This window comes from Phocoena sinus, chromosome 5, assembly GCF_008692025.1.
Source record: "Phocoena sinus isolate mPhoSin1 chromosome 5, mPhoSin1.pri, whole genome shotgun sequence".
Classification (NCBI taxonomy): domain Eukaryota; kingdom Metazoa; phylum Chordata; class Mammalia; order Artiodactyla; family Phocoenidae; genus Phocoena; species Phocoena sinus.
This window is the reverse complement of record NC_045767.1, coordinates 484,893-511,011: the sequence shown is the minus strand read 5'-3', so window position 1 is coordinate 511,011 and position 26,119 is coordinate 484,893. Positions and strand designations below refer to the sequence as shown.

The following is a 26,119-nucleotide window of genomic DNA, read 5'->3' as shown; positions in this document are numbered from 1 at the left end:
TAATGGAGGACACGAGGGGCCACCTGGTCCACATAGCCGGGTCCGCTCAGCTCACCGTGTCTCAAGGTCGATGCACATCCCGCCTCCACGTGATTACTTCCACCCAGCCCTCAGGCGTGGGCCTCACCTGACTCTGTCGGGCCCGCTGTCGGTCTGTGAGGTGCAGCGGCCTCCCACAACTCTGCGCCTGCGCCGGTGTCCCGGCGCACCCACCTCGGCGCTGCCCGGGGGCCCACATAGGTCCTGGACTACAACGCGCTGCCCTCAGGAGAATCGCTGGAGGTTGCAGCGTTGGAAAGAGCGAGGCCAGGTCCTCGCCTGTATGTTCCTCCTCCCCGACGTACAGCCAAAACAACCCTCAGAGAGGAAAGTCTAATTCTAACCTCCCTCTCTTCCCGGGTTGGTACCTTCCAACACATGAGTTTTGGCGGTGCGCAGGCGTGGCATTGCAGCCCTTGGGCCACGCCCAGATCCCGCGTCCAGGTCTCGCGTGGGTCTCAGGAGGGCTTCGGTTGGGCAGCAGCATTGGCGGCAGCGGAAATCGCTGTGGAGCATGGCCAGCTGGGTGTTCTGTAATCGCTGTTTCCAGCCACCCCAGGGGACGGCGTGCTTCAGCCTGACTAACTGCGGCCACGTGTACTGCGATGTCTGCCTGCGCAAAGGTCAGGGCGGGGTCAGGGCTTTGAGGGCCCTCGGGCCAGGCCCACACCTGGACCCCTGGGCTGGTGGGGGGGCGGGGGGGCTTCCGGGGGAGGGGCCTTTGGGGGAGAGAGTCAGCGGGCCTGGAGGGTGGGGAGAGGACCTTCGGAGCAGGGGGCCTTGGGGGAGGGCGGGGCGTGCGCGGGTCGGGGGGGCAGAGGCCGAGAGGCTCCCGTTCGCGACTCTTGGGTGCTTGCCTGCGGGCTGGGGGGGCAGGGACTGTAGGGGCCACAGGGAGGGCGGGCAGCACCCCGGCCGAGTGTCTCAGTTCCGGCACTGGCCCGCCTGCCATGTGGGGTCCGACCTCAGGCTGGTGCCTGTAAGGACAAGCGCAGCCAGAAGCGGGGGTGGGGGGGGATGCAGAAGTGTCCCCGGCAGAGGGGCTGGGAGGAAGGGGGAGGCCTGAGGCGGGAGAGGACTGCGAGGGAGGCCCCGGCCCCCACTGTGGGCAGCGGGCAGTGACGTGATCGACGTGTACTTCTTTTCTATTGACGTATAGAGTTTATACAGGAAAAAAGCCTAAATGGAAACACAATGAATTCTCATAAAGTGACCTACCTGTGAAACCAGCTCACAGATTAAGAGTCAGAACATCTCACACACACACACCCCAGGCCTCCTCAAGGAAAACCACTGTCCTGACCCGCGTTGGTGTCCATCGCCTTGGACTGTTTAATGCCAGTGAGCGGGTGGTCCAGCGGGCAGCAGGCTCCCCACACACACACCCGCCCCGGGTGGCCCCTGCCTGGGCCTCTCGCTGCGGGATCCTCCGTGCACACTTGCCCCTGGTGCCCCTTGCCTGCTGCTCGGGACCGACGCCGTGTCCTGGTGTATTTCCCAGCTCGCGGCTGACCCTCGGGCTCTTCCAGGCTTTGGCTGTCACCGGTGGTGCTGCAGGCATGTTCATGCGGGGTCTGGGGGTGAGCACCGTCGCGTGCCCAGGGGTGGGCTGGCTGAGTCTCGGTCTGCATGGCTGGGGGAAATGGAACCTGGCGGGCGGCAGGACTTGGGGAAGAAGCGGCGCCCTGCACAGGGGAGAGGTGTCAGAGCAGGACAGCCGCCCACGGGGCTGGACAGAAGCAGCGGGCAGGTTGGGCAGACCTGGGTGCAGAAAGGCATCTCGGTTTCCAGCGTGTGGAGCTCGCCGGGGTTGGCAGTGGGGTTCCCGTGGCCATCCAGGACGCTGTGGGGAGACAGCGGGTTTGGGGTGAGGCCCAGGACCTTACCTTTGGACACGGAGGTTCCAAGGAGAGCCATGCAGGGAGAGACCGAGGGGCTGTGAGGACACGCGAGGGTCTGGGAGTCCGGGCAGCTGGAGCGCAGCAGGGAGAGGTTAGTGCAGAGAGGAGAGTGGAGATGCTGGGGTGACGGGAGGGCTGAAGGCAGGGGATGCAGGAGCCCGTTCTCACCTGGGGAAAAGCATTTCCTAAAGAAGGTGGGTGGAGACGGGAGGAGGCTGTGAGAGGAAGAGAAAGCAGAAGCGTCAAACCAGGCATCCCAGCACAGTCAGCCAGCGCATCCGCATGTGGCCCTGGCCTTAGTGGCTGGGTGACCTGCGTGATGCTGTGGGGATGGTGGGGACAGGCTGGCTCGGGGCTGGGAAGCGCCAGGGAGGGCTAGGGGCAGAGCTTAGTGGGAGGGCGTCTGAGCCAGGACAGGAGCCCTCCGGGCTGTGGGAAGGAGAGGAGGTGAGCACAGGGTGGAGGGTTAGGCCTGGCCTGGGGGGCCATCGGCCTAAGACAGAAGGAGGCCAAGTGGTGCAGGCGGAGAGAGGTGCGCATGACGGGCCTCTTCCTCAGTAGACGACCTGGGGGCTTGTTTGAGTACCCCCTGCAGGGAACTGGGGGGAAGTGACCAAGAAAAGCAGAGGGGTGCCCAGCAATGCTACAGATTCCGCAGTGTTGGAATCCTGCTTCTCAGCCGCGTTGAACTGGGGGGGGGGAGGGGGAGGCAGCCCCGGGTTTGGGCTGCTGTGCTGCCTGGAAGGACCCGTGGCGGTGGATGTGGACCGCCGGCTGGCCTCCAAGCTGCCTAGTGGAGAAGCCAAGATCAGAGGCTGCGAGGACCAGGCAGGGCCGAACCAGGAGCTGGAAGCGAGGGGGACGGAGTGGGGGGAGCCCTGGGAGTGCGGGGCCAGCCGGTGGGGGAGGAGCCTGTGGAGGCGGGCACCCCACAGGGAGGAGGCCGAGCGAGGGGTGGGGGCGGCCCGAGCGAGGGGTGGGGGCGGCCCGGGGACGTGACACCTCCGTGCTCAGCCCCAGGCACTGCCTGGCCTGTTTCAGGAGCTCAGTAAATGCTCCGACGCTGGGCGAGCTGTCCCAGCTGCCACAGGGGTGAGGCCGCAGGGCAGAGCAGAACACTGTAGCTCCCAGGTGGATGGGAGGAGCTTTTCATTTTGTAGAGTTTAAAATTTTAAGTTAAGTTATTCCTATAAAACCTGATGGTAAGAAATATCTGGGACTGATCTAAGTTTGTGTTGTTGATCTTTATGGCCACCATTTTGGAGCATATTTGCAAAACAAGAAAAAAAAAGATTGTTACTTATGTAAGTCTTTTCAGCTATGTGCACGCCCACAGGCATGTCCACTGCAAGTGCTGTAATCCTGTGTACTTTTGCAAGAAGGCCTGCATTTATGTGTATTTAAAAGCACTACTCACTCTAATAGAATGAAATATGCTTTCTGTTACAGGTAAAAGGGACGAATGCTTGATTTGTAAAGTTCCATGTCGTTCAGTTCTGCTTTCGAAACGTGTAAGTTGAAATCTGTAGTATCTGAAAGTTAATCGCAGCGTTTCTTTTTAAATGTGACGTTCAATTTTTAGTCATTTGCGGTGTCTAAAACTTTCGTTTGTTTTGCTATGTGCAGTAGGAGATCTTACAAGCTTTCTGCATAAAGTCCAATAGCGTGGTTCTGAATACCTTGCACAACTTTCTCCTGAGCCAGAGCCTGGCCCCATTAGGAGGTGTGGTGCTCCTGGGAACAGAAGTCGGGTGCCTGTGTTTCTTCAGTACAACACCAGCTCCTCAGGAAGGTGGTGCAGTTTGGTTTTCCTGGGGTCATTTCCAATTAAGAGGGCTGAGGGAAAGTCGCTGAAGTTGACTCCTTCACATTTAAGGTCTAAGATGTGTATTTGATGTTTAATCTATAAAAATTGCTTTTCTGATTACAAATATAAAATTACACAGAACTCAAACGTAACAGAGAATCATAACAGAGAATGTGCAAGTCCCCCAGGCCCTACTTCCCGAAGATGATGACAGCCAGGAGTGTGGGTCCTTTTCTGGATCCTTCTCTGTGTGTTACTGTGATTTACCTTTTATAGGGTGTTTCCCAGTTGACACTACATTTTCTAAAATGTACACACCCACATTCTCTAGAAGTGATTGCATGGTATGACAGTATTTTCCTATTGGTAAACCTTTGGGTTTTTTTGGGTTTTTTACTATTTCAAACAATCTTACAGTGAACATTTTTTTTTTTTACCATAGTTCCGCATACTTGTAAGACTATTTCTAGAGCATAAATTCCTAGAAGTGGGAAAGCGAGGGCTTTCAGTTGGGGTCTCCGTGCGTGTGGAGTGCAATCACTCCCTCTCCCTTCTGTCCCATTCGGGGACTCCATCCGTATTTCCCCTCAGGAAGGCCCTGGGCCTTAACTACAGTGAGGTATCACCTCACACTGGTCAGGATGGCCGTCATCAAAAAATCTACAAACAGTAAACGCTGGAGAGGGTGTGGAGAAAAGCGAACCCTCCTACACTGTTGGTGGGAATGTAAATTGATACAGCCACTATGGAGAACAGTATGGAGGTTCCTTAAATCACTAAAAATAGAACTACCGTGCGACCCAGTAATCCCACTATTGGGCATATACCCAGAGACAACCATAATTCAAAAAGACACATGTGGCTTCCCTGGTGGCGCAGTGGTTAAGAATCCACCTGCCAATGCAGGGGAAACAGGTTCGAGCCCTGGTCCAGGAAAATCCCACATGCTGCAGAGTAACTAAGCCTGTGCGCCACAACTACTGAGCCTGCGCTCTAGAACCCGCGAGGCCACAACTGCTGAGCCTGTGTGCTACAACTACTGAAGCCTGCACTCCTAGAGCCCGTGCTCCGCAACAAGAGAAACCACCGCGATGAGAAGACCACGCACCGCAGCGAAGAGTAGCCCCTGCTCACCACAACTGGAGAAAAGACCTCACGCAGCAACAAAGACCCAGTGCAGCCAAAAATAAATTAAATAAATTAATTTTTTAAAAAAAGACACATGCACCCCAGTGTTCATAGCAGCACTATTTACAACAGCCAGGACATGGAAGCAACCTAAATGTCCATCGACAGAGGAATGGATAAAGAAGATGTGGTACATATATACAATGGAATATTACTCAGCCATAAAAAGGAATGAAATTGGGTCACTTGTAGAGATGTGGATGGACCTAGAGACAGTCATACAGAGTAAAGTAAGTCAGAAAGAGAAAAACAAATTTCATATGTTAATGCATATATGTGGAATCTAGAAAAATGGTATAAATGATCTTATTTGTAAAGCAGAAATAGAGACACAGACGTAGGGAACAAATGTATGGATACCAAGGGGGAAAGGGGTGGGGTGGAAGGAATTGGGAGATTGGGATTGACACATATATACTATTGTTACTATATATAAAATAGTCAACTGATGGGAGCACACTGTTTAGCACAGGGAACTCTACGTAATGCACTGTAGTGTCCTAAAAGGTGGAGATATATGTATACGTGTGGCTGATTTATTTTGCTCTGTAGTAGAAGCTACCACAGCATTGTAAAGCAACTATACTCCAATAAAAATAAATTTAAAAAAAAAAAAAGGAAGGCCCTGGGCCCTGACAGGTCAGTGCTGACACCCTCGCCTCCCTCCTGGCCCATGGAGGTCTTTGTGTAGAACCGGGTTCTCTGTGGGCATCAGTCTGGTCTCCACTCACTGGGGCCCCTGCCCCTAGTGTGTAGGCCTCACCCAGGCCCTCAGGGGAGGTGTGGCTTCTGTCCTGTTTCCCTTGGAAGACGGGGCTCGAGACATTGGGTGCTGTCCAGGGTCTCGGGTAAAGGTCAAGCGCGGGGCTCACTTGCACACGGAGCCCTTGCCACGGGCCCCCTGCCCTCTTGGCGCCCTGCTCAGCCCTCCTCCGAGCCGGCAGTGGATTCTGGAGCCGCTTCCCCTGCAGCCGCCCCTCCACAGGGTCCTCCCAGAAGCTCCTCGGGGGCCCTGGACCTTCGAGTGCATTTCCTAGTTTCTAGCTCGGATCTCGCTTTCTCTAAGTGCAGTGTTCCTGTCGTTTCAGCGGAGATGGGGAGCGGCTGGGCCTGTACGCTTGGTACAGACTGGGAGGGGCCCAGGCTCCTGGTCTCATTGGCCTGTGTGTGTCCTTGTCCCGGCCCTTCTGTGTCTCTCATGCTGCTGTGGCCGGGTGGTGGGTGGCGGTGGGAGGCAGGTGTATCTGCGCGAGGAGCGTGCGTGGGCAGGTGCCGGTTCGTAAACCCTACTTTTTCATGTTTGCTTTTTAAATAACTCAACACGGGGCTTCCCTGGTGGCACAGTGGTTAAGAATCCTCCTGCCAACGCAGGGAACATGGGTTCGAGCCCTGGTCCAGGAAGATCCCACATGCCACGGAGCAACTAAGCCCGTACGCCACAACTACTGAACCTGCACTCTAGAGCCCGCAAGCCACAACTCCTGAGCCTGTGCGCCACAACTACTGAGCCTGTGCTCTAGAGCCTGTGAGCCACAACTACTGAGCCCGCGTGCTACAACTACTGAAGCCCGCGCACCTAGAGCCCATGTGCCACAGCTACTGAGCCCGTGCACCACAACTACCGAGCCTGCGCGCTAGAGCCTGTGAGCCACAGGTACCAGAGCCCCCACGCCTAGAGCCTGCGTGCCACAGCTGCTGAACCCACGTGCCAAAACTACCGAGCCTGTGCTCTGCAATTAGAGAAAGCCCATGCACAGCAACAAAGACCCAACGCAGCCAAACATAAATAATAAATTTATTTTTAAAAATAAAATAAATAACACGTACTTGTGAGCAGTTTGAAGTCGTGCCCATCGCTCTTCCCACTTCTGATTTCACTGTTTCCTTTGTACGCAGCTCCCCCCAGCTGCCTGGAGCCCCTCAGCACTGCCCTTGGTCCTCGAGGAGGGGGCACCGTCCCTCACCCACGCCGTGGAGTACTCGGTGCCCCTTGGACGCAGCCGTGATGTCCTTGTGGCTGAGTCTGGGCCCTGAAGCACGTAGAGCCCTGGCCCGTGGAGGCAGTGGCGGAGGAAACAGCCTTTTCTCTTTCAGACGGACTCCGACATCCAGGCGCTCTTCATGGGCATAGACGGCCTGTGCAGGAAGTACGCGAGGGAGACCTCCCAGGTGAGTCCTAGGCTTTGCCCTCAGCCCTTGGAGACTTGGTGTTGTGGAGACCACTCCACTCTGGACACACGGTTGGCGAGTGTCTCCCACCCCCGCTGTGGCGAAGCCGCGCTCTCTGTCCCGTGGTCTCTGTGCCTTTGCTGGGTGTCAGGACACAGTGGTCGCTTGGTCAGGACGCCCCACTGAGCCTCACGATGTGAGGGACGGACCTTAGATCTGGGGTTTGGAAGGTGGGGCTGGGGCTGTCTGGACTCCGGGCGGTGGGCCGCTTTGTGACGCTCTCCTCTCCTGGGGGTCACTTGTGCAGCCCTCGCCCACCCTGTGGCCCCCGTGGCATCCGTGCCTGCCCGACCCTCCTCGTCACCGTGCACGTGCCCCCTTTGCTGCTTCACACACTCGCCCCGCCCCCGTGCCCAGCCTCTAATGCCGCCATCCGTGCCCTCTGCACGTTCCTCCCTGGACGTCACTGGACAGCCTGTGGTCCCCCCGGCTGTCCTTCTGTCAAAAGCGCAGCCCCCACTGCTGGCTGCCTGCCACCTGCCCTCGGAGGCTGTGTGGAGGAGCGGCCGGGAGCTGCCTGAGGCCGAGGCCCTTCCCTGGGGCAGCGCCGCTCGCCTGACCGTTCTCGCCCTTTGGCCTGCATGTCTGGAGGCCGTGGTCAGCCAGCTTGCAGAGACCATCCCCTCCCCTGGGAGGCTGCTCTCTGGCTCCGACGTGGCCAGAAGCACCGGTGGGGCCATGGCTGTCCCCCATCATCCCGGGACTGCTCCAGGGGGACGCAGGGATGCCCCAAGACTCAGCATCAGCATGAAGTGAGTGCTGGGGTCGGGGGTCGGGGACTGCCCACATCGCCCCCTTTTGCAGTGGGACCCTCTTTCCGGCCAGGTCCCCGGGGCCAGAGCTGCACGAGGACTCGAGCCCTTTTTCATTTTGTTCTGTTGGAACCATCTGACCCCTGCCGAGGCCGCGGCGCTCAGCCTCAGGCGCCCCAGCCAGTGCAGGTGGCGTGTGGCCACAGGGTCCGGGGTGCCCCCGAGCCCGCGTGAGCCTTGCGCCCTCAGTGGGGCTGCTCTAGCCTGCCGCTCAGGCACCCCACCGGCCGGCCCCTCTCCCAGGGCCAGCTTTGCCCGTGGCCCCGCCCCTGCGGCGGCCTCACCTGTCCTGTTGCGTCTGTATCAGCCACAGAGGGCCTGCACTCTTGTCCTCACCAGGGTCTTCATTCAGAAATGGCCTGCCAGAGTCGAGGTAGCCACTGGCCTGTCCACAGGCCTTGCTGAGCCCCAGTGCCTGCGAGGCGGGGTCCCGTGTGCCAGCCGCTCCAGAACGACCCGGGGCTGCTCCCAGAGGCGGTGCTGCCTGTTTCTCAGTTTGGGCCCTGCACCAAGACACGAGGTCAGGGGTCAGCGCGGGACATTAGTCTCTCGCTGCAGGCATAGGACACTGTGACACTGCAGGCATAGGAGCTGTGGAGACAGGTGACTGTCACTGTGTCTTGCTGAAGGTGATTGGGGAAGGCGGCTTGAGAACTGTCTGTACAAAATCCCTCCCAGCTGTGCACGGCCCTGCCTCAGTGCCCTGCACGCTGTGAGGAAGAGGCACCCGGTCACGGGCTGACGGGGGCTTCACCTCGCCCGGAGTGAGGACTCAGAAGTCTGCCTGCTGAGGCCCGGGGGCAGCAGGACTTGAGAACCGTTGGTGCGCTCCCGAGCCTTCCTGGGACAGGACCTCGCAAATCATGAGGACTTTGTGCAGCGGCGGCATTGGGGTCCCCTTGGGGCACCCCTTCCACAGGCTGACGCTCTGGGCAGAGCCTGTGGCCGTCGCCCCTCCGCTGGGTGGAGACACGCGCCCCTGGTCTCATGGAGCGGGGGGGCTCACTGGAGCACTGTGGAGCATGTCCGCTGCCCCAAGGGCTCTGAATCCCTCAGGATGTAGGAGCCAGGAGGGTTTGTCCCTCCTGACCACAGCCCCACCCTCTGGAGGTGGGCTGGGCCAGCCTCCTTTCCCTCAGTTTGGACCAGGCCAGTGAGCCCCAGGGAAAAGACCACCATCCCTGGATGTTTGCACTCACGTTGGCAGATTCCTGGGGGTAGTGAAGTGGGTGATGCGTTTATACAGTGTGGACTTCAAATCCCAGTTTGCCCCGCACCCGGTTCTGCTGTGTGTCAGCTGTGTGCGGACGGCGACAAGAATTAGCTTCAAGCAATTCAGTTTAGTGTTTTGAGAGAGTGGGTGTCGTTGTCTGAAACTCCAGTGGTGAAAATAGCTCTCTTCCCTTGAGGAAATCACAGTCGCCGTCTTCTAATGTACGCGGGCACTCTCAGGGACTGGTCCAGGCTCTGGATACCACAGACAAGGAGGTTGGGGCTCGTATAAACGGAGGACCAGGGACGCTGCTGCTTGCAGGTGCCGCTGGCCCCGGATGTCCAGTCAAGGTCGCTGGGCTCCTGGAATGGCGCGGCCCTGCCTGTCTGCCTGGTGGCGTTCTTGCCCGGCACAGGCCCAGTCGGGGTGGCAGGTCAGGGGGTTTCTGGTTAGTCTGTCTGGTCAGGAGGCCATCTGTGATCCAGTTGCTGTTGCCTGAGGGACGGCACATGGTGATCGGCCCTTGTGGAATGTGTCGCATCCCATGGCCTGGGCCCCAAGGGCCGCTGAAGCCACGCGGAAGGGAGGCACAGCAGCCCCCTTGCCCACGCGATCCTCACGTGGAACCCGCGGCCCTCGCTGCCTCTGGTGGAGTGCGCCTGGCCGTGACCGTCCTCAGCCTGGGCTCTGCCGGCATCTGCTCTGGCTGCCAGGCTGCAGCGGCGCCACGTCCTGGGAAGAGCCGGTGGCTGCAGGAAGCCCCCACCGGCCTCTGCGGCAGCCGCCACGCGCGCATCAGCCGCTGACACGTGTTGTCTTTGCAGGTTTTAGAATTTCAAGAAAAGCACAGGAGGAGACTGTTAGCCTTCTACGGAGAAAAGGTAACTCCAGTTGGCTGGCAGTGAGGAGAACAGCGGTCGCGTCACCCAGCGCTTATTCCCTACACACCCGGTGACCTGGACTTGGTGCACGTTCATTCATAAATAGTGTGAGGGCCGCTGCCACATAACTCGCGTTCTCATTTGTGGTTTAAGAAATTGAGGATCCACGTGTTGCGTCTAAGCTGTCGCTTGGTGTAGCGCGTGTGGTAACTGGAAGTCGTTCAATTGTCTTTAGATTTCTCAGCTGGAAGAGTCCCTCAGGAAGTCAGCGCTGAGGATGGGGCAGCCGCAGAGGTGAGGCCCGGGGCGCGAGGGTGGCGGTGGGCCTGTCGTGACTGCTCGTCTGTGTCAGCCCTGTCGTAACCAGGGGTGCAGAGGAAAGAGCACTTCCGTTGGCTAGAAACTTCTGTCAAAGCAAAAGTGCAGGAAACTGGAGGAGAGGAAAGGGAGACAAAAAAGAAGAATTTTTTAAAATATGAGTGGTTCCCCTTGGGGGGCCCCCCAGTGATTCCTGGGGTGACGGGAGGGGGCCTGGGAGGAGAGTTAACCCCGTCTGCAGTTCCCTGGAGAGCACATGCAGCACACCCATCCCCTGGTCCGGGCCCTGTGACAGCCCTGGGCCCACTGGCCCCCGGGGTCAGTACGGCACCACCCGTGTTCAGCCACGTTCTCGGTTTTATGAGACATGGTATGAACGCAACGGACGTTCAGAAGTCCCAACCTGGGGGCCACAGGTTAACCTGCGGGATTACTGTCTGCCCAGCAGTGACCCCCCTGCCCCAGTGCGTGGACTCCTGCCTCCTTGCTGCATCGGGCAGCTGCGGGCAGCGTGGGCGCCCAGGGGCCACCAGCCAGAGTCGGAGCTGGGCGCCTGCCAGTGTGGACTCAGCCTCGTCTGGGGTGAAAAGGCCTCCACCCACCCGCCTTCGTGATGGGGCATGAGCCGCGGGTGCCGCCTGTGAAGGCGTGTTTGGGGTCAGCGAGCTGCGGGCCAGCGCAGCGGCAGAGGAGGCCTCTCCCTTCCCTGAAGGACTGCGAGGAACAGCGCGGCCGAGACCTCCTGTGGTGGGCGAGGCCTGACCCTGACACGGGGACAAGAGGCCCCCGGGCCAGTCCCTGGGATCTGTCCTCCTTGGTGTGCAGTTTGCTTTCTTTCTGTGGAATCATGTCTTAATTCTGGAAAATTTCCAGCCCTTACCTTTCCCATTCTCCCTCTGTGGCTTTGTCCCCACCTGGTGTCTGCGCCTGGTGACCTGCTCCTTCAGAGCCCGGTACCTGCAGCGCCCTCTCCGCCGCACCGCGCACGCCTTCTCCCCGCGTCTGTCCGGCTGCTCTGTCTCACCCTTCCAGCCCGTCCCTGGCCATTTTTGGTGCTGTATTCTCGCTCTGCCTCACAGCACTTTGTTTCCCACCTGGTGGCTTCAGGGTCCAAATCTGCCTGTTCCCCTTGGGCTCCAGGTGGAGTGTTCCTGGCACGGTGGGTTCTGTGCCAGGCCCACCCGCTGACCGCTCTGCGTGCACCACGTGGCCTGCGTCTCCCTCTGGGGGGAGCCTGTGCCCCCGACGCGGCACCCTTGCCCCAGACCACGCCTGCCTGGGTCTGCCCCGCCAAGCACGGCATGGTGTCGCCACTGCTGACCCTGTCACAGGGCCTGTCTCGGCGGGGCCTTGGACACTCGCCCTCCCCACACGCCCAGCGTGGCACCCAGTTTGTTCCACTGAGTCACTCGGAAGCGGGAGTGAGTGCCCTTCAGGGAGCTGGGCCCCAGCACGGCCAGTCCCCCTGCCGGTCGGTGGGCCGCTCAGCAGGCCTTTATTGAGCGCCGGCTGTGTTCTCAGCACTGTCTTGGGCTCTGGTGAGTCAGAGGGAGCTCCCTCCATTCCTGTGCGATGTAGCCAGGCGTGTGCAGTAACTGAGGCTGTGGAGGGGGCCACGGGGCAGCGCCACGGAGAACAGAGGCTGTTTCTGTTTTCTTGACCTTCAGGTTGGAAGGAATTACCTGGAAGTAAACGTTTATGGCTCAATTAATGCCTTTTCTCCATCTATTTAGTGTGAGATTGTCACAACAGATGGCTTTCAGCACAATAAAAAGTCCAGTTTCAAGTAAGTAAAGTGTCGCCCGGAAGGGGAGGGTTGTGACGAGGTGCAGAGTGGACCCGATTGGCTCCAGCACCAGGTTTCTCGCCACAGCTCCTTCCGCAAAGCCCAACGGGCCTCTCTTCCTGCCGCCCGGCTCATCAGCCTCTGCAAGGTGTGCACCCCCAGCCCCCAACCCCCGAACGTCAGCGGGCAGTGTTTCAGACACAGGGGTATGTGGCCGCAGGGATCGGTGGGGGGTGGTCACGTGACCCGGGCTGGGCAGCTGGGTGTCGTCCCCAGGACCCTCCTCTGACACTGGGACAGAGGGACGTGGAGGAAACAGGACGAGAGGGGGGGTGTTTCTCTTGGGAGGTTGGAGTCGAGCCCACGGGCAGCAGGTGTGATGAGGGCGCCCGAGGCCCCATCAGCCTGGCCGCCCCCGCCCCAAGCTCGTTCAGAAAGTAGGGAGCACGCCCGCCCTCTTCCCGCCGCCTTGTGCTCCTGCGGGGACGCCCGGCCACGTCCCATGCCAGCCTTTGGGCTGATTAATTAGGGAACTGCCGTGGGTCAAGCCCTACCTGCATGAAACGTGTGGGCCCGGCAGTAGGGTGGACGGAAGTAGTACTCCTGCTTCCGGGAAGCCCAGCAGGAAGCGGAGGGGCCCAGTGACAGCGGCCGGAGGGGGGCAGCCAGCCAGGAGGTGGCCACGCGGGGGCCTTCGGGGGGAGGCGGCGGGAGGGCAGACAGGAGGGCTCGTTTGGGCCAGACAGCAGGGGCTTCCGTGTCCTTGGGTGGGTGCGCGGTGGTTTACAGGTCTCGCTGGCCACGGCGGGGCTGTGATCACCGGGCTCCCCTGGTGCTCAGCAGCTGCAGGAGGGAGAGCCGCCCGCGGGGCCTCGTGTGTTTTTGTTACTTGGTCGTAACCAGGCCCGTGACCGTGTTTCACTGTCTGTAACAGGGTGGAGTCCATGGAAGTTGACCTCACACCCTCCCCGAGGAGAAAGGTGAGTGCACCTGCCCTCCGCGTGCCTGGTTCCCACAAGCTTCGCGTGGATAGTTTTCTCGTCACTGATGACCTTCGAGCACGCCAGCTCCGCAGACTCTGGGCAGCCAATCTCCAGGCGGCTCCCAGGAGGGACCTGGGAGGGAGGCTGGGGTGCGGCTGTGGGGCCACTGGGCTCTCGGGGCTGGGACGGGGTGGGTTGCCCTCCTCCCACCTCTGGCGTCTGAACTCAGTCCTGCCTGGAGGCCTCGTGCCGCTGTGGTCACCGAGTACACACGACCTGTGAGGTGGATGCCAGCATGTGGGCTGGTTGGCGAGAAGCGGTGCTCTGGGCGGGTGGGCAGCAGAGCCGCTCCGGGCTCCGGTGGGGAGACGCTTCCCACCCACTACCCCTCGTCAGCCGTCTCCCATCACCAGAAGGGGGCGTGGGTACACCTCCGCCCTGCCCCAGACCTCAGCTGCTCATGAGGCAGTCCGCACAACCTGGAGCTTACGGGTCCCTGCCAGCTCGCCTTTGCCCCAGGAGCTGGACCTCGAGCCTCGGCCCACATGTGGCCCCATTCTGGAGGTTAAAGTTTCCAGAGGTTAAACGTTCCAGAGATTAAGGCTGACGGCTCAGCGATGATGTGTTCCTGGGCAGCACATTGGAAATTGTGCCTTGGGACCAGAACACCACAAACTAATTTGAGATTCCAAAGTGAGGTTCTAGACCAACATCTACGTGGGCTTGTGGACCCATGTCCTCGTGGACCCATGTCCCCATCTCAGCACTCACTCCTCGCGGTGGGGAGCAAACAGGCACAGCCACGTTCCAGGAAAGCCATCAGTCACAGGCTGTGGCTGCCAGAACGGGACGCGCGTTTTCAGGGAAAGCTTGTCCACCCAGTGGCCCACCTCCCGGACACCCCATCAGCCCTGGGGTGGGTGTGCACACGCCTCTCTGGTGGGGCTGCCCTGAGACCCCGAGCGGGGCGGTGAGGTGTCTCCTGGAAACCCCAAGACCCCCCAGGAGGTCCCGCAGATGGCATGGCTGGGCCCACCCTGTGGCCGTGGAACAGAGGGCAGTGCCCACGCTCCCTGAGGTGACCCTGGAAGGAGTCTGGTGGCCTTGGTGAGGGAGATCCTGGAGGAGGAGAGCGGGATCCTGCCCCCCTCCCACCCCGCTGCACTGGGCCTGGGTCCTAGGAGGGAGGGAGAGGCAGAGCCTGCCACCTGCCCTCGGCTGCGCCTGCGAGCAGAGGGGCACCCGCCGGTGAGGTTCCGCGTGGGGACTTGGACCGTGGATGCTCGAGGGCTAGCTCGGCAGGTGCTGGTTCCCCGGAGGGGGTGACCCACGTGGACAGTGAGGGCGTGCTTGAGCCCGTGAACCGTGGGGAGGCGGCACTGCGGGCAGCAGGCAGGGGCCTCCCGGTCGTCCCCTCCGTGATGTGGCCTCCAGTGAGGACGTGGCCCCGTGGAACCCTGAGGGGCTGCACACGCGCACGGCCCCACCACACCTTCCTGGCACAGGGCCTGGGCCTCTCCAGAACACCCGTCGTCTGGTGGCAGGAGCTCCCCACGGAGTGAGGTGTGTGGAGGAGGCAGTGACGCAGCGTGTCAGTCACGTCCCACAAGCCAGCCCGGTTGCATTATGGGGACTTGGTGGCTGATGGGCCGGTGGAGGGCAGGGGACCCACCCCAGAATGCAGCCCAAGGTTGGGCCCATCCCTGGCCTTGGCTGCCCTGGTCGGGTGTGGTCTCACTCTGCCACATCGGCCTAACTACCTGGCCGTCCACGCAGAGATGTGCTCGCAGCCGAGCCCGGGTGACCGTTGAAATCCTGAGGGCAGCCGAGTACGGCTGCCAACAACCCAAATCCTCGACAGCAGCTCCCCGGCGCGCTCGAAGAAGCGGATCCTGTGGGGGCCTGTCTCGGCACCTCCGCTTCCTGGAGCTGCTGCGCCCGCGCCCTCCCCCGGCCTGGGCCGCGGCCAGCGCTCACCTGCGTCACAGCCACCATCCTGGACACTCCGCATCTTTAAACTCATTCTGTCTCGCCTGTTACTGGAGCCTCCCCCAGATAGGTGCTAACCCGACAGGAGCGATTTTGTCTCCTCTCTTCGATAACTTTTCAGAGTTGGCCTGTGCTGGACACTCGTGGCCTGACATGTAGGATGTGCCGGAGGTGGGAGGAGGGGCAGGGGCCGGTGCACAGGCGGCCGCAGAGGGGCTGGAGGGAGGCTCTGAACGCAGCCGAGAGACAGCAGCAGTAGGAAGGGCTGTGAGGTCAGGCCCCGCTCACCACGAGCCACGTTAAAGCCACTGCAGCAATGGGATGAGGGCACCGTGAGCAGTGAGAGTCCCCAAGCCAGCCCTGCCGTTCTCGCAGACCCTGGAGAGGCCTTCGCCTTGGGCATGAGCCTGGAGTGGGTGGGCCGGGGAGGGAGGCCAGAGGGAGGGGAGGCTGCTCCGGTGGGTGGGCAGCAGCCTGCCAGGCAGTGCGACGTTCGAGGGTGGGGGCCAGTCCCTCCAAGGTCAGAGTCTTGCCAGCAGGCATGAGCCAGAGGCAGGGCCGGGGTGGGGACGTTTGCAGAGAGTGCCCTGAAACGAGGCCGCCGCTGAGCTGGCGGGGAGGCTGCTTGACAGGAGCAAAGGACCATCGTGGGCGCGGGAGCTGGGAAGGTGGGCCCGAGGTCGCAGCAGGTGGGGCGGTGGCCAAGTCTAGGGCCCCAGGAAGGGCCAGAACGGGCTGTGGAGATGAAGAGATGGGCACAGAGACAGCGCCAAGCCTGGGTTCCTGGCAGCGGCTGTGTGCCCCGCCCCAGGTCCCACCGCGCAGTTACAGTGAGGGGGGCAGAGAGGGTGGGGTGGGGCGCCGCCTGGCGGACACTGCCGCGTGCGTGGCGTGGAGCAGGCCTGGCGCCGGGCACTGCCCGCCAGCCCTAGCCATGCCCGTCAGCATCTGGATTTCAAGGTGACAGGACGCTCCCCAAGTGATTTACTCAGGACTTTGCAATTCCTAATGTCAGCCAAGAAGTTGGGTTACTTTTCCTCTTCTGAGACTCTTAAAAGCACTCGGTGGGTCCTTCGTCCCCTCACCACCGTGGGCCCTGCCCACTCGGCCACGTTCCCGCACAGAACGCGGTCAGACAGGAGTTTGTTTCTCAGGCAGGTGAGACTGAGGGGCTGTGTTCTTAGCAGATGAGGAGACTCTCCTCCAGAGCGGCAGCTCTGGAACGTTACTAATTGTTTTCCTCTTACAACCTAGTGTGAGGTAGCCACCGGCCTGACAAGGATCTCCCTGCTCAGTCCACCTCGGGATGGACGCATGGGTAAGTGAAGACCCGCTGCTTTACCCCGGTCCACACATGCTGAAGGACTCACCCAGTGGGTGTGGGTCCATGTGGAGGCACGTTTCCCCCAGAGCGGGCCCCTCCTGGGTCCATCCAGGGCCCCACCTGACCCGGCACAGGGGAGGCGGGCCCTCGTGGCCTGTCTCCTGGGCTTTGAACAGGAATTCTAGGGCCTGCCGTGCTTACTGGTGCTTGCTGGAGTGGCTGCTGGGGGAGCACCCGGGCCCTTCCCCGGGGGTCAGCGTGAGCCTGCCCGCCTGCCCAAAGCGCTAGGCTCTGGCGCACGCCCATCTCCACCCCAAGCCCCTCCCTCACCACACTCGGGCCAAGGCCCTGGAAGTTTCCTCGGTGTGTGTCGTCATGGAAATATTTACATTTGAGACAGATGCTTATTCATTCTTAATCGTCAGCCCCTCTGTTTTCTTTCTTGCCATTGCTTCTTGCATCTCCGTCCTTAGATTCACTTTCTTTTGTGCTGAAGTTGAGATTCTGATAGTTGCCTCTGAGGTGTAGGCTTTCTGAGCCGCGGCCGTCTAGGGCCTCTTGCTGCCGCCCTTGCACCTGAGCACCCGGCTGGGGCTTGATTTGCTTCTGCACTTTGGAATCGCTGCTGCACCTGCCCCTTCCTCCTTTCCCCTCCCCTCCTCTCCCCTTCGTGGACGCTGTGCTCCCAGCCTCAGCTCACAGGTCAGGCCTGTGTCTTCCTGTCCCCCTTCCCTGCCCTCCCCTGGGATCCCAGGCCATCTGTCACTCCAGGGCCCTTTCCTCATGCTTCCCGCCTCCGTCCTCCTGTGCAGCTGGAGTGTCCGCCCATCAGGGTTCCCTTGGTTTTGGAGGTGGCGTTTCCCCTGGGCCCTGGGGTGTCCTGTGGGCGTCAACGTCCTCTCCGCCCTCGTGCCCGGCCCAGCGTCCCCGCCTTGTGGCCCCACCGTCATGCTGCCGTGCGGGTGTGGGTTTCAGGTCAACGTCTGCAGGCCGGCCTGTGGGGCAGAGCCCGGCGCTGGGAACATCCTTCCCTCAGGAGACGGGCGTCTGGCAGATACTGAACGTAGTTCCCTGTGCTGTACAGTAGGACCTTGTTTATCCATTCTATCAACATCCTGTAACAACCTGAAATGGAAAAGCATCTGAAGAAGAATATAGATAGATATATGTGTGTAACCGAATCACATAGCTGTACACTTGAAACTAGCACAGCATTGTAAATTAACTATACTTCAGTTTTTTAAAAAACAAAAATGCAGTTTAAAAGAGGAACTGAAGGGCTTCCCTGGTGGCGCAGTGGTTGGGAGTCCGCCTGCCGATGCAGGGGACACGGGTTCGTGCCCCGGTCTGGGAGGATCCCACATGCCGCGGAGCGGCTGGGCCCGTGAGCCATGGCCGCTGAGCCTGCGCGTCCGGAGCCTGTCCTCCGCAACGGGAGAGGCCACAACAGTGAGAGGCCCGCGTAACGCATAAAAAAAAAAAAAAAAAAAAAAAAAAAGAGGAACTGAAATAATTACATTGAAAAGCATTCAGAAGGCGACATGGGCAGACTAACAGAAAAGAGAGCGAGGTGCAGCCAGCAAATAGATGGCAGGTGCAGGTGTGCGTCAGCCACCCAGTACCCGTGAGCAACTGGCCACACCAGGGAAGAGATGCCCCGCACGCTCCCCAGGAGAGACGTGCTTGAACTACAGCAGTACAGACACGTTCCAAGTGGAAGGACACGGTGCGTGTGGCAGCCAGATGAGGGCCGGGGCGCGGCATGAACACCAGAGAAACAGACCGGGACGAGGACTGTTCTGGAGACCAGGAGCAGAAGGAACACCCCGTGGTAACAGGGTGTCGGGAAAACAGCAGTTACCAATGTGTATACACCTGACAGCAGAGCAGGTACGCGGAGCAAAAGCTGCCCATGGAGAGAAGAGCCAGCCATCCGGTCTGGGGAGCTCAGCGCTCTCCCTTCAGAGACGGAAAGCTGCGAGGGAAGCAGGAACGAAAAAGACACGAGACGTGTAGGGAACAAAGAGCAAAGCGGACGCGCTGATGTCAGCCACGGACAGCATCGGGTACGAGTGTGCGGTAGGCACAGAGACGTCAGACTGCTGCACGCTGTCTGCGAGGGACACATTTCGGAGCCAGAGGCACCGATAGGCTGAGACGAGATAACGTGCAGGGTGCGTCAAGCCAGCAGCCAGGACAGAGCCGGAGCAGCTGTCCTCAGGTCACACGCACGGGCCGTAAGATAGGAAACGTCTCCAGAGACGGGCATTTCGTGACGAGTAAAGGTCAACTTCTCAGGAAGACATGACCGTTAGTGCAAACACGCCACAAAAGAAAGTCCCCAAATGCACGAGGCCGGAGTTAAAAAGAGAAAGAATTAATTCAACACGATTTGAGCACTGCAGTAGCCCACTGTCAGCAGTTGATGGGACAACTAGACAAGTGATCAGAAAGAAGACGAGAGACTGCCTGTCTGACAAACGCCACACCACCAGCAACAGCGGAGCGCACAGTCTTTCCAAGTGCAAACGGGACATTCTCCAGAAGAGGTCACACAGTGGCACGTAAAACAGGTCCTGATACTTAGGACTGTTCATGTGGAGTGTATTTGGGGCCCACAATGGAATTAAATTGGAAATCAACAGAAAAAGAATTCTGAGAATAAAACAAATATTTGGAAATGAAACAATGCAATTATAACTAACTTATGGACCAAAGAAAAAACGTCAGCAGAAAGTAGCTTGAACTGAGTGGAAGAAAATACAGTGTACCAAATTTATAGGATGCAGGTAAAGCGGGGCTTAGAGGGAAATGTATAACTTTAAACGCTTATATTAGGAAGGAGATCTAAAGGCAGTAATCTAAGCTTCCACCTTAAGAAGCTGCAAGAGAACAGAGTAGAAATCTACAAAACAGGAAACAGAAACAATAGAGAAAACCAACGGAACCTAAAGTTTATCCTTCAAAAAAATTAGCAAACTCTTGCCTAGACTGACCAAGAGAGAAAGAGAACACAAATTACTAGTGTAAGAAATGAAAGAAGGAACATCGTTACACATCCTACAGATAATAAAAGGATTGTAAGGAACATTATGAACAACTCTGCCAACGAAGTAGATGCCTTACATGCAATGGACACATTCCTAGAAAATATCAAAACTACCTCAAGAGGAAATAGTAAGCCTGGGTAGACCTCCATCAAGTAAAGAAGTTGAATTGGTAATTTTAAAATCTTTGCACAAAGAAAAGCCTAATTCTCACTGGCTTCATGGGTGAATTCTTTGAAACATTTGAAGAAGAGCTAATACCAGTCCTGCATAAAGTCTTTCAGAAAGTAGGAGAGGATCAAAAACTTCCCAATTCATTTTATGTCAGTGGTGTCTTAATAACACAGCCAAAGATAACATGAGGAAAAAACTGAACGATAATCTTCGTGAATATTGGTGCAGAATTCTTTAAAAATATACGAGGCAATCAAATCTAGCAACATATAAAAGGATTTATATACCATCACCAAGTGCGGTTTATCTCAGGAATTCAAGGTTATTGACATCTGAAGATCAATTAACTATATTAGTAGAATGAAATACCTAAAAAACAAGATCTTTACAACAGAAAAAGAATTTGACGAAACTCTGCAACCATTCGTGGTAGAAACTCTTAGGAGACACGCACTAGAAGGGCACTTCCTCAGTCTGATACAGAGTGGCCAAGACCCTAGAGGTGGAACCTTTTCCCTGGAGACCAGGAACAGGGCAAGGATGCCCACCGCCGTCACGTCTACTTGCCTTGTCCTGGAGGCGCTAGCGGAGCAGAAATTAAGGCGCATAGGTTGGAAAGGAGGAGGTGTAACTACTTTGTAGACAGCTGGTCTTGCTGTAGAAGATCCCAAGGGATCTGTAAGAATACTGTCAAGAATTATAAATGAGCTTGGGGAGGCTACAGGGTGCGAGATCCACACGCAGAACTCCGTTATAATTCTGTATACTAACAACCAACAGGCCAGAATTGAACATAGCTGACAGATCGTAACTGTCAGGGTTTCCTTCTGGACTTCCTGTTCTGTCAACGAGTATATTCCATCCTTCCTTTCATAAATGCCACATTGTTACGATTACTTGTGCTTTACGGTTAAGTTTTGAGATCAGACACTTTGTTCTTAATTTACCAAAGTAATCTTGTCTCTTCTAAGGGCTTTGCATTTCCATATGAATCTTAAGATCCACTTGTCACATTCTACCAAAAAAGCCTGCTGGGGTTTGATAGGAGCTCATCGGTTTGGGGGGAGTTGCTCTCTCAACAGTCCTGCGTCCTCCGGTCCATAGACCTGACGTGTCTGCCTCTCCGCTTGCGGGACCCCGATTGACCTGAGGAATCACCGTTTTCAGTGTATGGGTCTTAGGCGTTATCCATAAACTGGTACCCGAGTAGTGAGTTATCTTGATAGTGGAATTTTCTTTAATTTCAGATTGGGTACAGTTTACATGGGGCGTCTTTTCGTGCCCCGCTTTCGCCTGATTGTGTCTTTGAAGCCAGAGTGTGCCTCTTGTGGACAGTGTGTGGTGGGATGCTGCTTGTAATCTCTGCCTCTGACTGGAGTGTCCAGTCCATCGAGTCAGCATGGTTACTAATAGGTTTGGATTGATGTCTGCCTCTTTGCCATGTGTTTTTGGGATTTTTTGTTTATCTGTATCTCCTTAACTGCCTTCTTTGGCATTAACTATTTTTAGTGCCCTGTGTCCCCTCAGAGCTGTGAGTGCATTCAGAGTCGGGGGTCTCTAGGAGTTCAGCGCCGTCCTGAGGGTGAGACCTAATCCGATAGGATTCGTGTCCTCACGAGAGATGGCACGCGCGGGAAGAGGTCACGTGCGGACACAGCAGGAAGGCACCGTCTGCAGGCGGGAAGCGGGATCCACTGGATCACCAGGAGTCAGGTCTGCCGGCGCCTTGATCTTGGACTCCAGCCTCCGGGACTGTGAGAAATAAGCGGACTGGGAGACTCGACCTTCCGTTGTTATTTACGCTGTCTCGTTGTTGTCTTGCCTCGGGGGTAGCCTTGCGCCTCTTATCGGCCACCCAACTGGATTCTGGTCAAATGCAGCAGCTTTGCCCGTGCAGTCCGTTTACTCGCTGCTTTGTGATGCTTTGTTTATGTGTAGCCACTTAGGTTACATAGAAGCCCAGCGATAGGCCTGTAATGACGTCGCTTACCGAAGCTCACGTGCCCTAAAGATCAGGAGAGGAGGCAGAAGCACACGCGCCCCTCGCGCTTGTCAGGTTTCTGGGCCCACGTCTTCCTGAGGGACCGAGTGCTTGCGGGTGGGCGCTCCTTTCAGCCCGTTTCATGGTGGGCAGTCCGGCCAGCTGTGATTCTCCCGGTTCTTGTCACCTTTGAACGATGATGTGTTCATTTTGAGGGTAATCTCACTGGGAAGAGAATTCTCAGATGACTGTTCTTAGCACTTTGCCGAGTCGTCCTGCTGCCGCAGGCCCCTCCTTCGTTTCTGGTGAGGGGTCGCCGCCCTCAGCCGTGTCCTCGTGTGTGACGGGTCGCTTTTCCCCTTTGCTCTGAGGACTGTCTCTGCCCTTTGCTCACTGTGGCTTTGGAGGACTTTTCGAATTCGTCGAGTGTGAGTCCTCTGACCTCACGCTTCTCTTCCAGGGTGGCCGTGGCTGCTCTGCGGGTCTGCGCGAGCTGGCGCCCAGGCGTCTCTCAGGCAGGGCAGCCTCTCTGTGCTCAGTCTCTGCTCTGCACACAGCAAAGCTGTGCCCTCCCAGGTCCTGCAGGGTCACCCCCGGCCGTGCTCTTTCCTCCCGCTCTCACCCCCAACGCAAAGGCACAGGTGCGCAGGGGCCCGCTCACGGCCCAGGCAAGGAAGCCCCCTTCCCAGGCAGGCGGCAGTGGGCGTCTGGGCACAGACGCTGTTGTCTGTCTTAGACGATGTCCTAAAATGGTCCCGTCTCATGCTCGGTCTTGGGAAGGAGCCTTGTGGATTTCAGCTCCGTCCAGCTGGAGGCCCCTTCTCGGCAAGCACTGCCTGGGTGAGTTGACGAACCGCGGGCACCTCAGCCTTGCCCCCCTGCCGGTCTGTCCCACGAGCTTGTGCGCGAGGCCGACCCGCTCCCACGTCTCGGGCCGCCCAGCCGTCAGTGCCCAGGTCTCGTCCACAGGACGCAGCCTGTCCATGTGGCAGCAGAGGGACACGAGCGTCCCCACATTCTCCACCTGGAAACTTACCCTCTTTAAATGTCAACGTGTTTTCCATTTAAATTTTTCAATGGAAATCTTTCCAAATGCATTGAACCACACCGCTTTCCTGAGCAGAAGCTCGGCCCTGGCTTGGACGTGTCCTGTTGGCTGTGGAGCCTTGTCCGGTCATTGGCTTTCAGGAGCACCGGCCCAGGGGGTGGCTCCTCGGCGCTGCCCGGGCCTCCTGCGGCGCCCGGGGTCACTGCCCTCAGGACCGAGACCTGCCGTGGCCCATGGTTCTCAGGCAGGACCCGAAAGACCCCCTACTGAGGGCCTGGCACCCGCTGTTCCTGTGGCCAGAGCGCTGCCCACACGACCCATGAGCTGTTGACTTCCTGAGGCCTCGGTAGCCTCAGCTGTGTTGACAGCCGTTGTCCCCATGAAGTCCTGTAAAGCGTACTTGAGAAACTGCTGCTGTCTGCCGTCGCGGGGCCGAGCGTGTAGTCACTGAACAGAGGACTGTACCCGGGACCCGTCGGGTGTGTGAGGCCGACAGATCAGGAGCCACCGCCGTGCAGGAGGAAGGTGGACTCACGGTTCCTGGAAGCAGGCGGCACGGCCGCCAGGAGGGGTGAGGCGGAGGCCTGGGCCAGAGCCTGGGCCGCGGTTTTCAAGGGAGGAGTGGCAGGGCCGCGGGAGAGGCTGGCAGGCTTGAGGTTGGATGGCTTGAGCCGTCTCTGTGGTCGCAGATGTGGGAGCCGCCCCGCTTGTCTGAGGTCCAGCCGGGCTGATGAGGGCCGAGTGGGGCAGCGGATGGAGGGGGCTTTAGAGCCGGCTCTGGATTGGCAGCTCTTCACATCAGAGGCACGCTGCGGTCGCTCACAGGCAGACCGGCGCCACCTCTGGGAGTCAGCCGGCCCTGCTCCGGGGTCAGCAAGGCCCCCAGACGCCAGACCCTCATAAAGTACGGAAAACAACAAACACGGTGAATGTAGCTGCCGAGATGGTTTGTCCACCTGGTTCTCAGCTGTTCTCTGGGGCTTCCTGAGGGTCACCTGCAGTGGGCAGTGTCCTCACAGTCCGCACGGCCCAAGACTAAGAGATGAGACCCCCATTGCCCACTTCGTGCTGTGCAGCCTTGGGAAAGGCACTCACCCTCTCTGGTCCAGGTTCTTTGGTTATGAAAGGGGTACCATGAAAGGACACAGAGGGAGCCTAACCTAAATAATGTCTACCCTTCTTTCCCTGGCTTCCTTCTGTTCAAACTCTCCAAAATTTAGATGCAGAGGGATTCAGGTATTGAGGAAGAGCTGTCTTTTCATGTCTGCTCCCTGGTGTGACTAAAGCCTACCAGGGATCATTTACATCTTTAAAAGAAGCTTCTTATTAGCCCAGAAGCTGTCAACGGGCAGAAGTCGAGCTGTGTAAAACTCTTGTGGTCTGGGTGGAGGTGACATGGCTGTCCTGGCGCCAGGGGTCGCCCGCAGCCCCACGCCCTCCCTCTTGTCCCCCGAGTGGTTGTCAGAGTAACAGGAGCCAAGGCTTAAAGCAGGTGTCCAGACATTTATTGAGCGCCTGCCGCATACCAGGGATGGCCCCCAACGGAGTCTGCGGGCAGTGTGGGTGTGGGCGGTGGCTGAAGGTCAGCCCCGGCCGGTCCGGGCATGAGACTGCGCGGTCAAGGACGGCGCACGTGGGTGAGAAGATGGGGAAGAGGGTGGGGTCCGCACCCTCCCGGGGCGGGGGCAGGGCTCCACCTGTGGCAGGGATGGGGAAGCAGCTCGTTCACTTCTCACCCGCCCCCAGGCAGCGTTGCCCACCGCCCTCAGCACCTCGGCCTGACACCGCGTCACCCCAGCGAGCCCCAGGCACTCAGGTAGGTCCCGCTCGCGGCTCCTGGGGGGCGACAGGGTTAGGTGGGGGCGGGAGGGACCCGCTCGTCCCGGCGCCGTCTGCGGGCCCCGAGTGAGGCGGTGCCCAGAAGACCACGTCATGTCCTTGAAGCTAAAACGTAACTTAAGCAGGTGCCCTGTCGCGAAAAACCGCGGAAGAGCCATTACGGCTGCAGGACGTTTTACTCCAGGACAGCCCGGGGTCGGCAGGGTTTCCTGAAGGGCAGGTGGCCGCTGTGGCCGGTGCCGCCCCTCTGCCTGGCCAGGTCCCAGCGCCACCATTTGCTCAGGAGCAGCTGTGCCCTTCCTGGACGCAGGGCCGCCTCCACGCGGGGCGCTCTCCTCAGCGCTGGGCACTCAGGTGCTGTCTCCAAAGGTGGACCCTCTCCTAACCCCTGACCCCTCTCCCAAAGCCTGTCCACGCTTTGCGGCTCGGCACAGTCCAGCCACTGGCCTCCCGACTGCGTGCCCACCGCCCCTCGACTCACAGAGCCACCACCTACCTCCCTGACGGCAGGCTGCGCCCGGGACCTCTGTGAGGCCGCTGCACCCCACCCCACGGCAGGGGCCGGCCCCAGCTCCGCCCGCTGACCGTAACTTGCCTCCTTCAGCGTCAGCACAGAGGGGCTGTGGGAGGGCCCAACGACACAGGTCCTGGGCCCTGGTAAGGGGCAGCAGTTCTCGGGGGCCCTGCCACGGTCCCCACGGCCCAGAGAAGCCCTCCTGCGGGGCTGCCCACCATGCACTGCGCGTGAGCTGCTCCGTTCTACCGGCGGCCCCAGGCTGGCCGCGCCACCTTGAAAATGACCTCGTGGCCAGAGGCGCTGGTGATTTTGTCTGTTGAATTTACCGCTAGGATCCCAGCCCTGCAGACGCCCTGGGAGTGGCCCAGCCAGAGCCCTGCGCCCCAGGCAGCAGGCAGAGCCGGGACAGGGGCGGCACCCAGGCAGCCCCTCAGCATCTCGGGGCTGCTGCAGAGGCGGCTTTTAGGTAAGTGCCGCGGGGAAAGGCAGACGCTGTGTGAGGAGCAGACACAGCTTGGGGTCCCCGAGAGCTGTGCTTCTGCGCCCTTGGCAGCGGTCCAGACCCCAGCCGCGCTCACCTGTGCGTTCCCTGGGGCTTGTGACTCTGCTGCCTCCCGCAGGGTCTGCCGGCCGAGGGGGCTCGTGCACGAGCACTGAGCAAGCGCCCGCCCGCCCGGACGTCGGCTCTGCGCCCGCCCGCAGCACGTGCACGTATCCAGTACCGTGATTCTGCGTTTTCCCGGTGGAGTGACTCCGTGATACAAGTGAATAAAGTGTTTTTTGGACTCTCTTGGGGCAGCAGTGTGTGATGTGTTTGCAATTGGTACCTTGGAACTTCCTTAGGGGCGACCGTCCCCTGCCTCCTCCCTGCTGGGGGCTTCCAGCCTCGGCTTCTGGGTAGGCGAGCGGGGGTTCTGGGCGCTGACCCCGAGGCCTGCGGGTGGCCGCATGGGTCAGACCCGCCCCAGGGCCGGGGGTGCCTGTCACGTGCGGCTCATCTGTCTCCAGACATGGGCTTCGTGTGTGGCTTCTCCCTGCAGGCC

At 59.0% G+C, this 26,119-nt stretch overlaps 1 protein-coding gene across 1 annotated transcript; it reads left to right on the top strand.

Annotated features, from left to right (window-relative positions):
• Positions 1–553: 553 nt before the first annotated feature.
• RNF212 (ring finger protein 212) lies at positions 554–25,143 on the top strand. The gene is made up of 11 exons (XM_032633199.1): positions 554–662; positions 3,390–3,451; positions 7,030–7,104; positions 10,014–10,070; positions 10,306–10,364; positions 12,122–12,174; positions 12,262–12,322; positions 13,109–13,154; positions 16,401–16,464; positions 24,467–24,536; positions 24,966–25,143. Exons 1-11 carry the CDS (start codon positions 554–556, stop codon positions 25,141–25,143), a joined length of 834 nt encoding a protein of 277 aa, XP_032489090.1.
• The last annotated feature ends 976 nt before the right edge of the window (positions 25,144–26,119 follow it).